A 19,344-nucleotide genomic window follows, 5' to 3' on the forward strand; every position below is an offset into this window, starting at 1 on the left:
ATGTGAACAGCCCAACCATGTGGCAGTGTCCTAGACAAAGAAAGTCAATGTGCCAAGAGGCCAACACCTTCTCCATTAGTGCCTGGTGTGACTGGAGATGTGATGGGAACAGAAGGGAGAGGACTTCCCAGCCCCACTAATGAAGTGCAGTAACAGCAGGTGAAATGAACTTACCCAATAAGAAGAGTACTGAAGGTACCATCAGTATAGGGGCATAAAGGGACCACACATATGAGCAGGGCAAAGTGATGAGCCCTGCACCATCAGTGCAGTGGTGTCACTTAAAAAAAAAATAGGAGGGGGCAATAAATAGGGCAAAGAGTACGAGCCCCAAACCATCAATCTGTGGCATAAATAAGTGGACACAGTATGTGAAAAGGGCAAAAAGGACGAGCTCTGCCTCACCAGGGCTCTGGTTTACCTCAGTGGTGTTGTTGGGTGCTGTTGAGTCGATTTTGACTCATAAGGACCCTATATGACAGTGTACAACTGCCCCATAGAGTTTCGAGGCTGTAACATTTACGGGAGCATATCACCTGGTCTCTTTTCTCCCGCAGAGCTGCTGGGTGGATGCGAACTGCGACTTTTTGGTTATCAGCTGACTGCTTAACCACTGCACCGCCAGGCCTCCTTTTTATCTCAGTAGCGAATTTAAAGAAAGGATCCCTATTGGGGCAGTGGTAAGTGCTCAGCTGCTAACCAAAGGTCACAGTTCAAACCCACCAGCCACTCTGCGGGAAAAAGATGTGGCAGTTGGCTTTCTTAATAAAGATTCACAGCTTTGGAAACCCCATGGGGCAGTTCTACTCTGGCTTATGGGGTTGCTATGATTCGAAATGGACTTGACAGCAACAAGATTTAAAGACATCAATGGCAGGGAGCTTTGCACCATCAATGGCGTGCTGTAAATGGAAAGAGGAGCTGAATGGGGCAAAAATGAAATGTGCAGCATCAGTGCAGTGGAGTAAAGAGACATGGGAAGTCTCTTTAAAAGCAAGGATCCCTGCACCATCAGTACTGTCTAGTTACACTAGACAGGGCATCTAAACTGGGTGTAGAAAATAAATCCCTGTACCATCTGTTCAGGGAATGTGAACATTGCATAGAGAAGGTATCCCACAACACCCCTACAGGGTTGTATCTGGACAGGGTTGCAGAAAAGGCAAATATGACGAACCCACACCATCAGTGCAGATAAGTAAGTGAGTAAAAAATATGAACTGTATAAAGAGGAGGATGCCCACACCACCAATGAACTGGTGTTACTGGGCAGGGACTATAACTGAGAAAAGAGAAGGAACCCTGCACCATCATCAATTCGGTGGTGGAGATGGGCAGGGAATGCGGTAGGGACAAAAAGGAGAAAACATGGCATCATCAGAGCAGTGGTGTACCTGGGCTGGTGAAATGAACAGGGAAAAAAGGTGTATCCCAAAACCAACAATGCACTGGTGTAACTGGGCAAAGAATGTGGAAAGGGCACAGAGGAGTAGTCCCACACCATAAATATAGTGGTGTAAATGGACAGAATATATATTGAATATTGAATACACCATGGACTGCCAAAATACCAAACAAATCTGTCTTGGAAGAAGTACAACCAGAATACTCCTTAGAAGCAAGGATGTTGAGACTATGTCTCACATACTTTAGACATGTTATCAGGAGGGATCAGTCCCTGGAGAAGGACATGATGCTTGGTGAAGCAGATGGCCAGTGAAAAAGAGGAAGACCCTCAAGAAGATGGATTTTCACAGTGGCTGCAACAATGGGCTCAAGCATAACAACAATTGTGAGGATGGTGCAGGACCAGGCAGTGTTTCATTCTGTTGTGCATGGGGTCACTATGAGTCGGAACCAACTTGAAGGCTTCTAAGAACAACAACAAATGGACAGAGCATGCGAATGGTGTGAAGAAGAGGAGCCCCACAATCTCACCACGGTGGAGTAACTATGCTGGCAACAAGGTTCAACAAAGCAACTCAGAGCACTGTGTGTACTGAGCTGGTTTTGCAAATGTGGCAGACTTGGAGACCTGATTGAACAATCCAAGGGGATAACCAATTAAGGGATATGAACATGGAAAAAGGAAGGTGCCTCACACCGTAAGTGCAGTGTTGTAATTGAGTAGGAGGTGTGAATATGATAAAGAATTGCAGATCTACACCATCACTGTAGTAGTGTAACTTTACAGAGCATGGGAACATGGCAAATAATAACCATACACCATCCATACAGGTGTTAACTGTGCAATGAGGCAAATTGGAGGAGCACAGCATCTTCAGTATACCCTCCAAAAAAAAAAAACCCAAACCCATTGCCGTCGAGTCAATTCCGATTCATAGTGACCCTATAGAACAGAGTAGAACTGCCCCATAGAGTTTCCAAGGAGCGCCTAATGGATTCGAACTGCTGACCTTTTGGTTAGCAGTCATAGCACTTAACCACTATGCCACCAGGGTTTCCACCTTCAGTATAGCGGTGTTAATTTAGAGTGAAGTTTAACACAAGAAAGAAGAAGAGACCCTCGTCATCAGGCAGTGTGGAACTGAGCAGGTAATGCATATAGGTAAAGGAGTGCATAGTTAAAAGAGGAGAAGCCCTACGCCACCAGCCCAGTGGGTGAAGTGTGCAGGCGATATGAATAGAGCAAAGGGGACTCCTGCCCATTAGTGCAGTGGGTGGGATATCTAGGCAATGAATAAGTAAATGACAAGGAAGATGAGACCTACTTCATCAGTCCAGTGGGGTAACTAGAGAAAGGATGTGATCAAGGTAAATAAGAGGAGTCCCATCCCAACCGTGCAGTGATGTAATTAGGCATCAAATGTCAATAAGGCAAAGAGGAGAAGCCCTGACCAACAGCCTTGACCCTGACCTTTAACCATCACGTGAAAAAACAGTATCCCCACAGGATCAATGCAGTGTTGTAACAGGGCAGGGGATGTGAGCAAGGCAAAGAGGAGGAAGCCTGCACCTTCAGTGCAGTTGTGTTAGTAGAGAGGGGATGTAAAAGGGATAACGAGGAGGAGCACTGCCTCATCAGTGCAGTGGTGTAACTGGATAAGAGATGTGAAAAAGGCAAAGAGGAGGTGATCTGTCCATCTGTGCAATTACATAAGAAGATAGGAGATGCGAATGGGCCCCCACAGTATCCATGCGGAAATGTAAGTTACCAGGGATGTGAATAAGGCAAAGAGGAGGAACCCAGCATCATCAGAACACCTACTGCCAAATGCTCCCCAGGTCTGATTGGACAGGTGATATGGACAGGAAAAAGAGAAGGAATGTCACACCATCACTGAGGTGATAATTGTGTAGATCTTATAAATACTGGAAAGAAAAAGAACTCTGCACCATCCAGGTAGGTGTTTGTGGGCGGTGAAGGTGAATGTGGCAAACAGAAGGTGCCCTGCAAAATCAGCATTGTGGCGTAACTGGACAGGGATGTGAACTGAGCAAAAAAGAGGAGCCTAAAGCAATAAATCTAGGCAGGAGGTACATGAATGGAGGATGAGGCCAGCCCAGAGGAGAACATGGCAGGAGGTGCATGGGTCTAGTTTGCAACCAGTCTGGGGAGAATATGGCAGGAAGTGCATGGGAGAGTGTGAGCCAGCCTAGTGGGGGACTAGACAGGAGATCCAGGAGTGGAGGGAGAATATAGCCTGGGAGTAGACATTGCCGGAAGTACACAGGCGGAGGTAGGAGCCAGGCTAGAGCAGGACCCAAACAGAAGTGCAAGTATTTATCTATATATGTCAGCCAGGGCAGAGGTCCTTTAACAGATTTTAAAATTTAATATATTAATACCATCCTGATTTTTTTTTTTAGAGGAAGGAAAACTTTGCACACTCACACAACCAGAGGTGAAGGCATTTCTGAATTACAAATACGTAGACATATAGACGTAGAAAAATAGAGCTTATAGCTTCAATTCTACGGTTTTAGCCATGGACCAAGAATAAACACAGAAACAGAAAAACTCCCTGGTCCAGATCAAAGAGCTCTTCTCCAGAGGGCATGGAACTTCCATTGATTTGAGCTCAAAAAGAGATAAACAAAAAAAACTAACAAACCAGATTCCCTGTTGTCTCCCACTCAGCCGAGACTAGATCTCTGTAAACCATTAAATCCATCTGGAGAGATCTTCAAATAGTCAGACCCTAAAACCAAATCCCTACCACATGACCCAGCAATTCCACTCATAGGTATATACCCAAGAAAACTGAAAACATAGGTTTACACAAGAACTCTTTCACCACTCTGAAGCAGTGTTGTCTATAACAGCTTAACAGTGGAAATAACACAAATATCCATCAACTGATGAATGGATAAACAAAATGTGGCATACCCGTACATTGGAATATTATACAACCATAAAATTAATGAAGTCCTGATGCATGCTACAACATGGATGAACCTTGAAAACATTGTGCTAAGCGAAATAAGCCAGACGAAAGGCCACATATTGTATGATTTCATTTAGAGAAACTGTCCAGAATAGGGAAATCCACAGAGAAAGGAAGTAGATTAATGTTTACCAGGGTCTATTTTTTTTTTTTTTTTTTAGTGGAAAAGGGGAAGGCGGGGAGTGGAGTTTCTTTTTGGAGTGATGAAAATATTCTGGTATTTGATAGTGAGATAATTGCACAACATTGTGAATATACTAAAAAAAAAAAAACCCACTGAATTGTGTACGTCAAAATGACTAAAATGATTAATTCTATGTTATGCGTATTTTTCCCTAATAACAACAGCAACAAAAAAATCCCAACCATTGCTGTCAACTTATCGGATGTAAATGAATGAAAAACAAGGCAGAAACACTAAATTAGTAGAGAGGAAAACCAAAATTAGAAAAGCAGAGAGTCAACAAAGTGCGATCGGGGCTTTGTATTTATGTAAGAGAGTTAATTAAAGACATACCTGGGCTTTAAACATGCATGTGTTGCACTTCTCTGTCATCGAAGTTTATCTGGCTCTGCTAATTGAATGCCTGGGCCTCTTGGTATGACCTACAAAATGATGAAAAGGTATTTTTCAATCAGGGTAAATTCATGATGCTCATACAGATATGAAATTAACAAGTGTTAAACGATTCTATTTAACTCATGAGGGAATCAGCAAATATTATAACCAGTTCAAGAGAGAATCCAAAGATTAGATGCAGGCATATTGATCAGGAATATTGAAATAAATATGTATTAAATATACCAAGAACTGCTAAAAGAACAAACAAATCTATCTTGGAAGAAGTACAACAAGAATGCTCCTTAGAAGCAAGGATGGCAAGACTGCATCTTATGTACTTTGGACATGTTGTCAGGAGGGATCGGTCCCTGGAGAAGGACATCATGCTTGGTAAAGTACAGGGTCAGTGAAAAAGAGGAAGAACTTCTATGAGGTGGATTGACATGGTGGCTGCAACAATGGGCTCAAGCATAATAATGATTGTGCGGAAGGTGCAGGACCGGGCAGTGTTTCATTCCCTTGTACATGGGGTCGTTATGAGTTGGAACCAACTCAACAGCACCTAACAACATCAGTGAACTACAACTTACAAAGTCTTGTGAACGACCTTACAATGCAAGGCTAGCATCAAGGCTAGAAAGGGCAAAGTTCCCATTGAAACACACACATTTTTTTTTTTCTACAATGTTAAAGTCAAGTAGAAAGTTAGAGTTCTTACAAAAGAAGGTCCAGTCATCAGGATGGCCAGGTTCTTACCAGGGACATTTCTAGGTTTAGGCCTGATGAGGACCGGAGGACACCAATGGCATCACAAAGCCTAGGTGTCACAAAGGCAGAAATAAGCACTGGCGTCTTGATAGGCCCTAGCCAGCAGGACAGTCAAGCTGGACTGATCAGAGCTAAATCCAGCAAACACCATGAGTGGAAAAAGAAGCTGTCACAGCTCCTGTAGGTATAGGAGGTCACCTCTCACCCGCTCCGCAAGGGCAGAACTGCAGTTTCCTGTGAGCCGGGTGGACTGTCTCCTGCGGGAAGGGAACTATGCCCAGTGCCTGAGTTTGTCCACACCTATTTTTCTCGCTGGAATTCTCGAGTACGTGACAGCCAACATCCTGGAGCTGGCAGGCATTGAGGCCTACAACCATGGCAGGATACGCATCACCCCAGAACATGTGGAGAGGGCAGTGGACAGCGACCCGCAGCTCAGCCTTCTCTTTCATGCTGATGCCAACGATGAGGTTGACAAGATGCCCCAGTCAAAGAAGAATTGATGATGTCTGCATCCCAGAGTCTGGTGGGAGTCCTCACAGCCTCATCCGGCAGCCTTCAAACCACTCACAGCTCAAGGTGCCCCATGTCGGTATCATCAGCAAATGCTATTAAAGGGTTACATCTATGAACTTCTGACTCCTCTCACGTTCTGTCATTTTGAGCTGGAGGTGTCTGTGAGACATCCAAGAGGCGATACCCATTGATAGTCGAGGGGATAGAAGGTGGTGGTCAGTGTGGGTGGTTTGAATCAGTCACTTAAGAGAGGGGCAGTTTCTGATGGTGACAGTGCCAGGAGAGGTCCTGGGTGGGCTGAGGTGGCTGAGGTGGGGGGTAGAGGAGACTTCCTCCTTGGCTTTGAGGAGATCGAGGACATGTGAAGCCGGAATGTTGGCTGGAGACCTCCTTGGAATGATGAACTGCCCAGAGTGATGGTAGGAATTGGGGTGGAGCTGAAGACCTTGGCTGAGGTTTGGAAGGCTTCAGAAAGTGGATCAGAAGGAAGGATCAGAAAGTGATGACAAGGCAGGTAGGAGTGGAAAGGGTGGCATAGTGGTTGGCATGAACTTAATGAAGCTTTTACATGAAGACTGAAGAGTGAGTGGGAAACAATGAAGAAATATACATGTTGATTTCACTATTTATTTATACCCTGCCTCATTCCAAAAAAGGACTTGAGGGAGGGATTATTAGCTATTATTATTATTATTAAATGAGAGTATTCCTATGGAATATATTGTTCTGTCCTCTTTTGTGGACACTGGTAAATTAAATAGTAATATTATGTATAATCTGACCTGAGATGTGCAATTCAGGCAGTTACCAATGGTTCTTAAATATCACTGATTTTAGTTATAAATATATTTCATTGTGAACACAATTATCAATCTCATTCTCAGATGAAATACCTAATATGTCTAACGATCATATATTCAGTGGCTGAATACATGCTTGAAGAGGTAAAAGTGTACTGTGTATAAATTCTGTTCCAATTGATTGACTCAAAGCACGTACAATTCTTAGACAAACTCCCCTTCACTATGTTAAAAAAAAGTGTCACATCAAGTGTTGTAGCAATCTGACCCCTCCCCTGTGAGTGTCAGCATCGAGGTTTTCACCTGTTCATCACATGCTCAAGGGCCACTCTCTCTCCTGCCTCCTGCCTTTTCATGGAGGGCTGGTCAGAGGCTGCCCAGCTGGCTTGAACAATGGGATCACATGGCCTGGGTTAGGGATCTCAGTCCCCCACTCGCTGGACAAGTGATCTTGGGCATTCATTTATTCACTCTGAGCAAGAGTTTCCTCGTAAAATGGGGATAATAAGAGTTCCCACATCTTTGGGTTTTTGTTAGCATTAAGCACCTTGTGCCTGTAAACTGGGGTTTAGCACCGTGCCTGGCACACGGTACGCTCTCAATAAGCAGCTGCATTTCTTCCAACTACATCAGATGCTTAGGCGTGCTCTCCAAGGTGAGCTGGGCCTGGTTCTCATGTGATTGCTGGATGCCTGGTCCATGTCTGGGAAAACCACCCCTGCGGAACCTTGTGGAGAGGCAGGAGAGAGCCGTACTGAGGGAGAAGACAGAGTTAGATCATGGGCCAGACAGCCCCACCCTGGGCTTGTCTGCTCCCCACAGCCTGGTGACTCTCCCTGGTTCTGCCTCCTTCCACCTCTGTCAGAGCAGAAGGACCCAGCTGGGCCTTTGCCTACTTCACTGGAGTGTCCTGAGAAGGGAAGAAATGGTGTCATTGTGTAATATTCACCCCACAAATTTGTGGCTCATTATAGAGCCTTGAAGCATGCCTAGCAATAGCCAAGCTCAACTCTTTTCTTCTGTTCGTTTGGGTTGGCAAGTGGTCTTCTCCCCAACAACCACAGGTGGAGATTCACCTTCAGCTGGTAACATAATAGTATCAACATCACCACCCCATCCCAGAAAAGAACTGTTTTTGTGTTTAGGGCATCAGTTTCTCATATTTCTGTGTCCTTCAGCCTACAGAGAATGCCTCTAGGGTGGGTAATGCCAGGGAATTAATCATTATACTGAGACTGCAACATGTTGCTTAAATAGCTGTCTAATGTTTGTAGAACTGTTTATGTTGGCTAATGGCTGTGGCTTGTTGTAGACAAAACATAGTCTCCAGGATATGGCCTGAGAAGTGAAAGCAGGTTGTGAACCGTTTCAGAGGCAGCGAGGCTGTGTGGTCAGGTCTTCAGCCCTCGCAGTCCATGCAGCGGCCCGCAGGGAATGGTTTCTATGACTTTTGTAAGGAGCAGGCTTTCTAGGCTCTGTCAGACCCTGTTTCTTCTCTGAGGTGAAGCTTGGAGAGTGACTGTTCAGGAGCCCGTGTTGACAAGCCCTCTGCAGGCTTACTTGGGCGTGGGAGATTGGGCACAGCCATACTGCCACCCCCTTTAGGACTTGTGCTTTAGCTGTGCTTGTGGGTTTCACAGGAAACATGGTGCCCATGACAAGCATGGCATCAGTCTACATTCTGCACCCTCCCGAATCCCCTCGTACATGTGCACAGGAATCCTGCACTCAGGGGAGGAAGGGAGACACAGTGAGAGTCGCTGCCCATGGGCCAGCTCGGCAACTTCGGTTTAGGCTCTTTGTGCATTTCTGAAAGGTGGGAGGGGAGACGGCGAGGAAGGATTTGCTGTAGCGTGGGCCCCATGGAGAGGACACCGCTGGCGGCCAGGGCCCTGTGGGGAAAGGGACGCTGGCTCCCGAGTGAGTGTGGACAGAGGCTGGGGAGGGTGTGGCTGCCAGGCCAGGTCTGTGAGCAACAGCAGTCAGGGCAGGTCAGTCAGACCTGGGTCAGCACAGCACAAATCACCACCTGTGAGAAGACATGAGAATAGGAGTGGGGCCTCTGGGGCACTTGGAGGGTAAAGTCACCTTGGCGTTGTCATGAAAATAAGGTCTGGGAACCACAGTGGCCTCTACAGCATCCTTTGGGAGTGGAGACCTTCTGAAGGCCCCAGCTGCCCTGGTCCCTCTATCTGACAGATCCTGCAGGATACAGGCAGAAGGAGACAGCCTAACACTTTAGGAAGAGCCTTGGAGCCCCCAAAATCTGGTTCGAGAAAGAGAGGTCCTTCTATGAACATCAGATACACTATTTCCTAAAGCTTAAATTAGAAAGTGGCAGCACACAGACCTAATTTGCACATTAGATGGGTTCGTTAGTTCTACACAGACATTTAAGAAGAAAATTTATTATCTGCCAACATATAAAAATCGAGAGCTTTTTACTTGATTTGGATTTCTAGCTTTTCTTGAGAAATCAAAATGTCTGGGCATATTCATGGTTAGAGACAGTTTGAGATGACTATATGCTGTCCCATTAAGGCTGGGCCTTTCTGGTTTGCCACAGTCCTCACTGCCTTCATTCATTTGTACTACTTGCCTGGCTACTACTATAAAAAAGATACTTGAATTTGTTACTTCCACTGTAAATTAATTCCAAAACCACAGCGTTCAGAAGGTTCAGTCTCATCTAACGAAGTAGTATGGTGTAGTGTTCCCCAAACGGGTGTAGGATCAGCATTTCTGTTCATTTGTTTGTTGTTTTTGTTTTCCTATTGCTGTTGCATTTAATTGTGAGCTGGCATGTGTTCCTACTGCACATGACTAGTATGTAGGTCACATTTGATTCATCACTCAAGTTCAACAACACCGGAACTGGCATTTACCCTGTTTGATGATATGAATCCGCTCACTTAAATGCTGAGGCAAAGCCTGATTGCTACAAAGTGCTTTTTTTTTTTTTTTTAGCTGACTTTCAGGTTTTGTACTTATCTTGTCACTGACCAGTAACAACCAGTTCATGGACCAGCACCAGTCCAGGAACTATAGTTTGAGTAGCACTGGGTTAGTGTGTTTGTTTTATTTTATTTTGTTCTTTTAGGAGTGTAATTTTGAATCTAAGAAAAGGCAGTGAAAGGGCCAGCATTTGGTATTGTTTCGTTGTTTCTCCCACAGATTCTCCATGAAATTGAAAGCTTGGTCTTTCTTATATTTAGAAGTTTTGAAGGATGCTGGGGAAATCATCTCTTAACTTCCTCTATTAAAACAAATGCTTCTAGGGGGGCCCTCATACCACCAAGAAAACAGCACCAGGAGCAGAGCACGTCCTTTGGACACGGGGTCCCTGAGCCTGAGAAGCTCCTCGACCAGGGGAAGATTGAGGCCAAGGACCTTCCTCCAGAGCCAACAGAGAGAGAAAGCCTTCCCCTGGAGCTGATGCCCTGAATTTGGACTTGTAACCTGCTAGACTGTGAGAGAGTAAATTTCTCTTTGTTAAAGCCACCCACCTGTGGTATTTCTGTTATAGCAGTACTAGATGTCCTAAGACAGATTTTGGTACTGAGAGACTGGGTAGCTGCTCTAACAGGTAGCTAAAATATGGAAGCGGTTTTGAAACCATGAATGGATAGAGAAACAGCAGAGACAGAGGGCTAGCAGCAGCAGAGAGCCTTCAGTGGCAGAGAAGCGACGGCGGCAGAGAACAAGCAGCAGCAGAATCGGCAGACCAGCGCCAGACAGTGCTGGAGCTGACCCATAGAGCAAGAGAGCTGAGTGCCTGTGTGCAGGAGGCTTCCTGGTGGAGTGGAGTGCCCCTGGGCACTTATCGGTGGGCTACTGAGCCTTGGGATGCTTGCCCCAGCAGGGCAGATGCAGGTGTGAAGCCAGAGGAGCCGAGAGGCCAAGAAACCAGGAAGCAGAAGCTGAAGAGACAGCACCAGAAGCCGAGTTGCCTCAGTCTCAAAAGCCTTCCTCTGATTCCTGGCACTAAAGTCTCAAGAAAATCAGTGCTCTCTCAAAATTGCCTTAGAGCCTGTCTTTCTGCTTTTAACATGTGACTGCCCCATCCTTGGATTAACTTCAAGTTGCTGTCGAGTCAATTCTGACTCATAGAGTGCTAAATGGATGGGACATAAGTCTGGAGTTGCTTGTGGCTTGTTTTGTGAAAGCCTGCCTGAGAGTGAAGCCAACCTAGAAGAGATCCAGTTGAGTTATGAAGAGAGAAGATTCCTAAGAACATTGTCTGAGCAACTAGATCCCTCTGCTGCTGAAACCAATAACACCCCAGGTCTTTTCAGTTAGATGTACTTTTAAACCACCCTTGCAGAGTCCCTGGGTGGTACAAGCCATTCAGCACTTGACTACTAGCCGAGAGGTTGGTTTGAGGCCACCCAGAGGTGCATCAGAAGACAAGCCTGGTCACAGCCTTGAAACCCTATAGAAGAACAGTTCTCCTCTGCACATATGGGATCCCCATGAGTTGGAATTGACTTGATGGCAACTGACAACAACATAACCACTTTACCCCCTTATTTCCACCACTTGTCATTTGGGTTTCTGTCATTTGCAACCAAAGTTCAAGTTATATCCTACTAATACAAATGGCTTCATAAAACCCAAGAGGCTGGTCCCAGTCACTGTGTGGGCAGAGCAAAATGATGCTGCTGATACCTGACAGTGCCTCCAAAGCTGCCCTTGCTGTGGATGAAGGCTTCTGCTTTTAGGCTTGTTTCCAGGTTGTGTTTGACTCTAAGCGCACAGCTCCTCTGAGAAAGATTGCCAGCCAGAACTCGACAGCCAGAGCTCAGTTACACAATCAACATGTTCAGCTCTGTGCTATTGTACAGCAGTGCTCTCTGAGGACACCCCTGCACAAAAATGAATGGTCAAAGATCCAATATGCCTTCACGAAGCCGGAGCCTCCACTGGCACCCATATGCAAAAGAATAATTGTTCTCAGATGCCCTGGAAGAGACGCCTCTTGGCCCACTAACATGAAACCATTCCTTGAGTGGAATGCAGCAGGAAGCAGCTGTTAAGGGCATAGGCAATTAGAAAGGACAAAGCCACTTTAATATCTATGCATTTGTTCAGCAAACATTTGTTGAGTGCCTTCTATTGTGCTAGGGATAGACACTCAAATTAGACAAAATTCATGTTCTCAAGAAGCTTGTAGGTGAGTCAGGGGTCAAGCAAGAAAACCTATGGATACATATTGTAATAAGTGATATTTTAAATGGAAATAGTGAAAGGGTGTTATTTACTCAAAAACAAATAAATAAAACAAGTGCTGCTAACCACCAGTTGTCATCTTGGAGCCAAGTCCAACTTAATGGCAACTTCTTGAGTGTCAGGACAGAACTGGGCTTCATAAGGCTTTCAGTGACTGAACTTTCAGAAGTAGATCACTAGGCCTTTCTTCTGAACCTCCAACCTTTTGGTTAGCATCTAAGCGTGTTAACCATTTGCACCATCCAGGGACTCTGCAAATGCTACTAAAGGCAAAAAATTAGCAAGAGGGAAGCAGGTTAGACATCACAGTTTTGAGACATTTGGGTTCTGAAATGTAGGAGGAAAGGAATTTATCAACTCTTCCGTGGAAGAGAAATTCGTGACACGATGGGGCAAAATAGTAAAAGGAGAGGGCGAAAAACCAGCTCTTGTCTCCTGTGAGTGTAATTTACTTGGGGGCACATCAGCTCTCAGGACTGTACAATGACTAGTTTGAAGTTATCTGAAAGGTCTGTTTAAGGAGTAAAATTCCTAGACTATGACATTTTCCTAAGGATAGATCTCTACTGAAAATGGGTAAATGGAATACTGGGGAAGGGATTTTTTATGTCTCCATTTTAGAGTTGAGGCCACTGCAGCCCAGAGATGGTCACCCCTCTCCCAGGTCCCATGGCCTGTGAGTCGGGGGTGGGGTGCAGGGAGCTCGGGCTCCCCCTGCTGCTGTTAAGGCTCTTCCTTCGCCTGAACCCTGAGAAAGAGCCTTGAAGTAGGAAGTGTTCAATATTCTCCTCTGGGAGAAAGAAGTTGAACTCTTCAATATGGAGGTGTTATGACCTGGATTTCTAGGAAAGCACTCTCTACAGCTCTCCCTCAATAACCTTTACTCCTGCTTTATTTGGGAAAGCCCAGATAATTCACACCGTTAATTCATTGGTGAAGCCAGGAAGCAGATGTGACTGGGACCATCAGGAGGAGACCCACACCACCAACACAGCTGTATAACTAGACAGGGGATGTGAGCAGAGAAAAAATAAAGAACCTGACACCATGAACACTGTAGCATAACTGGGCATTGCATGTAAAAATGAAGAGGAGTCCCTCATTATCAGTGCACTGGTGTAACTGGGCAGGGAATGTGAACGGCAAATGTGAGTGCAGCACAGTGATGGAACTGGACAGGGGATGTGAGCATAGAAAGAGGAGGAATCTCATACCATCAGTTCAGTGGATTAAGAGAATATGAACAAGGAAAAGAGGATGAGCCCCTGGCCAGGGGATGTGGACAAGAAGAAGAGAAGCAGCAATGGTACAGTGGAGTAAATGGACAAAGTTTGTGTTTGGGGATAAAGGGATGAAGTCCCAACTCATCAGAGCAGCAGTGTAACTGGGAAGAAGAGAATAGTGTAAAGAGTAGGAGCCCCACAGCATAAGCGCACTAGTTTAATTGTTTAGGGAAGTGACTATAGCAAGGAGAAGGACTCCTGAGCCATCAGTAGAGAGGTATAATGTGCTTGGGGATATAAACAGACAAAGAGGAGTAACTCTGTAGTATCCATGTAATGGTGTAAGTGGACAAGGGACACGACTAGAACAAAGATGGGCAAACCTACACCTTAAGTGCAAGGATGTAAGTTGTCAGTAGACTGACCCTTGTGAAGAGAAGGAGCCCTTCTCTAAGAGAACCCTGACATACCTGATGCAGGGATGGTTCAACATCAGAAAAACAATCAATGTAATCCATCACATAAATAAAACAAAAGACAAGAGTCACATGATTTTATCAATTGATGCAGAAAAGGCATTTGACAAAGTTCAACACCCATTCATGTTAAAAAAAAACTCTCAGCAAAATAGTAATAGAAGGAAAATTCCTCAACATAATAAACAGCATTTATACAAAGCCAACAGCCCACATCATCCTAAATGGAGAGAGTCTGAAACCATTCCCCTTGAGATCAGGAACCAGACAAGGATGCCCTTTATCACCACTCTTATTCAACGTTGTGCTGGAGGTCCTAGCTAGAGCAATTAGGCTAGATAAAGAAATAAAGCGTATCCAGACTGGTAAGGAAGAAAAAAAAAGTATCTCTGTTTGCAGATGACATGATCTTATACACAGAAAACCCTAAAGAATCCTCAAGAAAACTACTGGAACTAATAGAAGATTTCAGCAAAGAACCAGGATACAAGATAAACATACAAAAATCAGTCGGATTCCTCTACACAAATGAACAGAACATCGAAGACGAAATCACCAAATCAATACCATTTACAGTAGCCCCCAGGAAGATGAAATACTTAGGAATAAATCTAACCAGAGGTAAAAGAACTATACAAAGAAAACTACAAGACACTACTGCAAGAAACCAAAAGAGTCCTACATAAGTGAAAAAACATACCTTGCTCATGGATAGGAAGACTCAACATCGTAAAAATGTCTATTCTACCAAAAGCAATCTTTAGATACAATGCAATTCTGATCCAAATTCCAACAATATTTTTTAATGAGTTGGAAAAACAAATCACCAACTTCATATGGAAGGGAAAGAGGCCACAGATGAGTAAAGCATTACTGGAAAAGAAGAACAAAGTCGGAGGCCTCACACTACCTGATTTTTAGAACCTATTATACCACCACAGTAATCAAAACAGCCTGGTACTGGTACAACAACAGATACATAGACCAGTGGAACAGAATTGAGAATCCAGACATAAGCAACTGATATTTGACAAAGTCCCACAGCCTGAGACCAGAAGAACTAGATGGTGCCTGGCTACAAACCATGACTGCCCTGACAGGGAACATAACAGAGAACCCCTGAGGAGCAGAAAAGGAGTGGGACGCATATCCCAAATTCTCATAAAAGACCAGACTTAATGATCTGACTGAGACTAGAAGGACCCCAGGGGTCATGGTCCCTAGACCTTCTGTTAGCCCAAGACTGGAACCATTCCCAAAGCCAACTCTTCAGACAGGGATCAGACTGGATTGTAAGATAGAAAATGATACTGGTGAGGAGTGAGCTTCTTGGCTCAAGTAGACACATGAGACTCTGTGGGCAGCTCCTGTCTTGAGAGGAAATGAGAGGGCAGAGGGGGGCAGAAGCTGGCTGAATGGATACGGGAATACAGGGTGGAGAGGAGTGTGCTGTCTCATTAGGGGGAGAGCAACTAGGAGTATATAAAAACCCAAAGCCCACTGCCATAGAGTCGATTCTGACTCATAGTGACCCTACAGTATATAGCAAGTTGTATATAAATTTTTGCATGAGAGACTGACTTGATTTGTGAACTTTTACTTAAAGCACAATAGAAAAAAGAAGAAAAAAAAAGAGTATGCTGACATACTTGGACGAAAGAAATGAACATGCAAAGAGTAGCAGCCCCAACTTATTAATGTGCTACGTAAATGAACAGGAGACATAATTGGAGAAAGATAGAGTAGCCCCACGTGAACTCTGCAGTGGTAAAATTGGGCAGGGAATGTGATAATGGCAACGAAAAAAAGCCCAGCATCATCAGTACAGTGGTGTCGGTGGGCAGGGCATGTGAAAAAGGCAAGAAGGAGGGATACAGCTCCATTAATGCAGTCAAGTAATTGGAAAGGAATGTGAAAGGGTAAATAGGAGTAGCCCTGCACTGTAGGTAAAGTGATTTAACTGTGAAGTATTTGAACAAGGGAGAAGTAAGGTGCCCTGCATCACTGGGGTTGTGTAAATAGGAATGTGTTGAGAATGGGGTCAAGAGGTGGAGCCCCACAACATCAGTGCAGTGGTGTAACTGCACCAGGGATGCGAATGTGTCAAACAGGCGAATCCCCTCACCATCAGTGTAGTGGTGTATAGGAAGAGGAATTAGACAAAGAGGAGTCATTCTGAAACATCAGTGAAGTGGTGTAATTTGGCATGGGATATGAAGCGGGCAAAATGGTGATGCCTCAAACTGTAAGTGCAGTGCTGTAATTTGGCAGGGGATTTGAAAGGGCCAAACAGTAGGATTTCAACTGTCAGTGCAGTAGAGTAACTGGTTGTTGTTGTGTGCCTTCAAGTCAATTCCGACTCATAGGGACCCTAAAGGACAGAGTAGAACTGAACCATTGGGTTTCTTAGGCTGTAATCTTTCTAGGAGCAAATCGCCAGGTCTTTTCTCCCTTGGAGCAGCTGATGGGTTCAAACTGCCAATCTTTTGGTTAGCAGCAGAGTGCTCAACAATTGCACCACCAGGGCTCCTTAGAGTAACTGGACAGGGGAATTAAACTGAAGAAATAGGAACAGCAAAAATAAGGAACCCACACCATTAGCCCAGTGGAATAATAGTTCAGGGAATGTGAATGGGACCAAGGGTTGGGAGCCCATCACTGTTAGTGCAGTCATGCTATTGGACAGTGGATGTGAACAGGGCAAAAAGGAGTTCCCTCACATCATCAGTGCAGTGGCATAAACGGACAAGCAATGTGAATGTGGTAAAGAAAGGACTCCCGCATCATCAGTGCAGCATGATTAAAGTAAACTGAGCAAATAATAGGAAACCGAAAGCATCAATGTATAGGTGTAACTGGGCATAGGATGTAAAGAGAACAATTAAGAGCATCCTCAGTAACTGGAAAGGAATATGAGCTGCCCAATAGGAGAAGCTCCACATCATTTGTACAGTTGTGTAAGCGGAGAGGGGATGTGAAAAGGGCAAAGAGGAGGAAACTTCACTGTCTGCAGTTGTATAACTGGTAATGAAGTGTGAGTGGAGCAACGAGTAAGAAACCCTTGGCATCTTTGCAATGGTATAATAGGAAAGTGGATGAGAAGGGCAGAAAGGAAACCCTCCATACTATGAGTTCGGTTGTGTAAGTGGACAGAGGGAGTGAACAGAGCAAAGGGGACAATCTTATCATTTCAATGGTGTAACTGAATAGGGTATTCAAACAGCATCAGGAGGATTATCCCCACACCATCAGTGCAGGGCTGTGATTAAGTAATTTATTCAAACGGCGCAAAGAGCAAGAACCCTGTCCCATCGCTGGGATGGTGTGACCTGATAGTGATGTGAACATGACAAGTAGGGGAACTACCACATCATCAGTGTAGCAGTGTAATCGGGCTGAAGGAGTGAACAGGGCAAAGAGGAGAAGCCTTGCTCCATCAGTGAAATGGTGTTCTTGGGCATGAGATGTGAAAGGGACAATCAAAAGCGTTCTAACACCATCAGTGCCATGGTATTGCAGACAGGGTATGTGAATGGGGCAAAGTGGATAATCCCCTCATCACTTGGTGTAAGTGAACATGGAATGTGAAGTCGGCAATGAGAAGAAGCATCAAGCCAACAGTGCAGTAGGTTAACTGAACAGGGGATATGAATGGCACAAAGAGCAATAACCTCACCCCATCAGTACAGGTGAACACAATCATGCATCACTTAACGTCCACAACAAGGGTAAGTTCGGTGAAACAGGACGTTACGAGATCTGGACATTGTGCGAACACACCTAAACTGCAATGGCAGTCACTGATTTTCCACTTATGTGTTGTTTAATAACCTTTTGTTTCATTCCAAGTTGATACTTCTCCTTTGCCTCTTGCTGCTGTTATCACTAGCACTGGTTTTTCTGTGTTTGGGAGCCATGATGCACTTCACAGTAATATTTTTTGAAAGAAAATTAAACAGAGATAACACTACAACACTCAAGAGACTTGGAATAAATGAGATTGCATGCAGCCACCTACGAGTCGAAGCATACACCGTTATTGGTAAACTTTTTCTTTGTAAGTAGGGAAAGATCATATCAACATAATGATAGAAAGTACAGTACAGTACACACATAAGCCAGTAACATAAGCATTTATTTTGACTATCAAGACACATATATATTATAGGTTATGTATGTATTGTACTGTTATACACCTGGCATCGAAATCACTTTGTATACAAGAGACACGAGATACACATGTTGTGTGTGGGAAGCTGTTCTGTTTGCTATATCTGGTTATGTCCACTATGTCCCAGTCTTCAGTTGGGATTTCTGAACTCTATTATAACTTTGTAGGACCAAGGACGTATATGTGGTCGGACATCGCCCAAACAGACATTATGCAGTGTATGACTGTAATTGGACAGGGGAATGTGAATGGGGTAAATATGAAGAGCCTTACATCTTTTACCTAGTGGTGTAACTGGGAAGACTATTTCACGGATGCAAACAGTAGGAACCTTGCATCTTCAGTACAATGGTTTAACTGAACAAGGGATGTGAACAGGGCAAAGGATGCCATCAGCACAGTGCTGTGACTGTGCGGTGTATGTGGATGGGGCAATTAGCAGGCACCCAGCCACATCAGGGCAGGGAGTTGCTGGGAAGACACCTACACAGACACTGCTCTGATGAACTCAGTCTTCCAGCCTCCATGCTCTTTGGGGGAAGTCCAGGATACCTTTGCTACAGGTAATGCAATTCTGTCCTGAGTCAGTTAGCGTCGTGGTGTGGTTGGACAGCACCCAGGAGAATTACAAGCCTGACTTTAAGATCACGTAATTTACAGTCACAGTGTCCTAAAACATTGCATCTGCAAGAGACTGGTCTGCTTTCCAGGCAGTGTGGTGGCCTGCCCGACACTACAGACACAACTGAGACAGTACAGGAAAACCAAGTCTCCTGACGTCCTGCACAGTGCTTGTCATAAGTTAATCTCTTCATATATCACTAAAGACTCTGAATGCAGAGGTCCTAAATCTTCAACACTGTCATCGTCCAAAAATAAACTTTGGTTAAATATGCAATAAGGTCACACTCTGGAATATTAGGTGACTAACGTGGAAACAAAGCCAATGACCCAAATCTAGCCCAGGGCATGATGGCTAGAAGTTACTATTATCTGGCAACCTTGACAGATTGAGTTTTATCAAAGAAAGGCATGGGCCACAAACCAGCCCCTGCCACAATCGGCACCTTACCGACAGCGTCTGCAGCCACGGCCAGGAATGCAATGGCCTGTGAATGCTGAATTATCCTCCCACCCCTGGAAGTGATCCCTGCAGCTGGGCTGAAGGATGTTAGCAGAACGACCCGCTG

The 19,344-nt window shown here is 44.8% G+C and overlaps 1 protein-coding gene across 1 annotated transcript; it reads left to right on the plus strand.

Moving 5' to 3' along the window:
• The first annotated feature begins 5,888 nt into the window (after positions 1-5,888).
• Positions 5,889-6,242, plus strand: LOC100659586 (histone H2A-Bbd type 1). The gene has a single exon (XM_003422173.1). The coding sequence runs from the start codon at positions 5,889-5,891 to the stop codon at positions 6,240-6,242; it is 354 nt and encodes a 117-aa protein (XP_003422221.1).
• The last annotated feature ends 13,102 nt before the right edge of the window (positions 6,243-19,344 follow it).

Source organism: Loxodonta africana, chromosome X (assembly GCF_030014295.1).
Source record: "Loxodonta africana isolate mLoxAfr1 chromosome X, mLoxAfr1.hap2, whole genome shotgun sequence".
Classification (NCBI taxonomy): Eukaryota; Metazoa; Chordata; class Mammalia; order Proboscidea; family Elephantidae; genus Loxodonta; species Loxodonta africana.

Bases quoted from the DNA above. Each gene is read 5' to 3' on its own strand.
- LOC100659586 (XM_003422173.1), top strand. From the start codon at position 5,889: ATGAGTGGAAAAAGAAGCTGTCACAGCTCCTGTAGGTATAGGAGGTCA.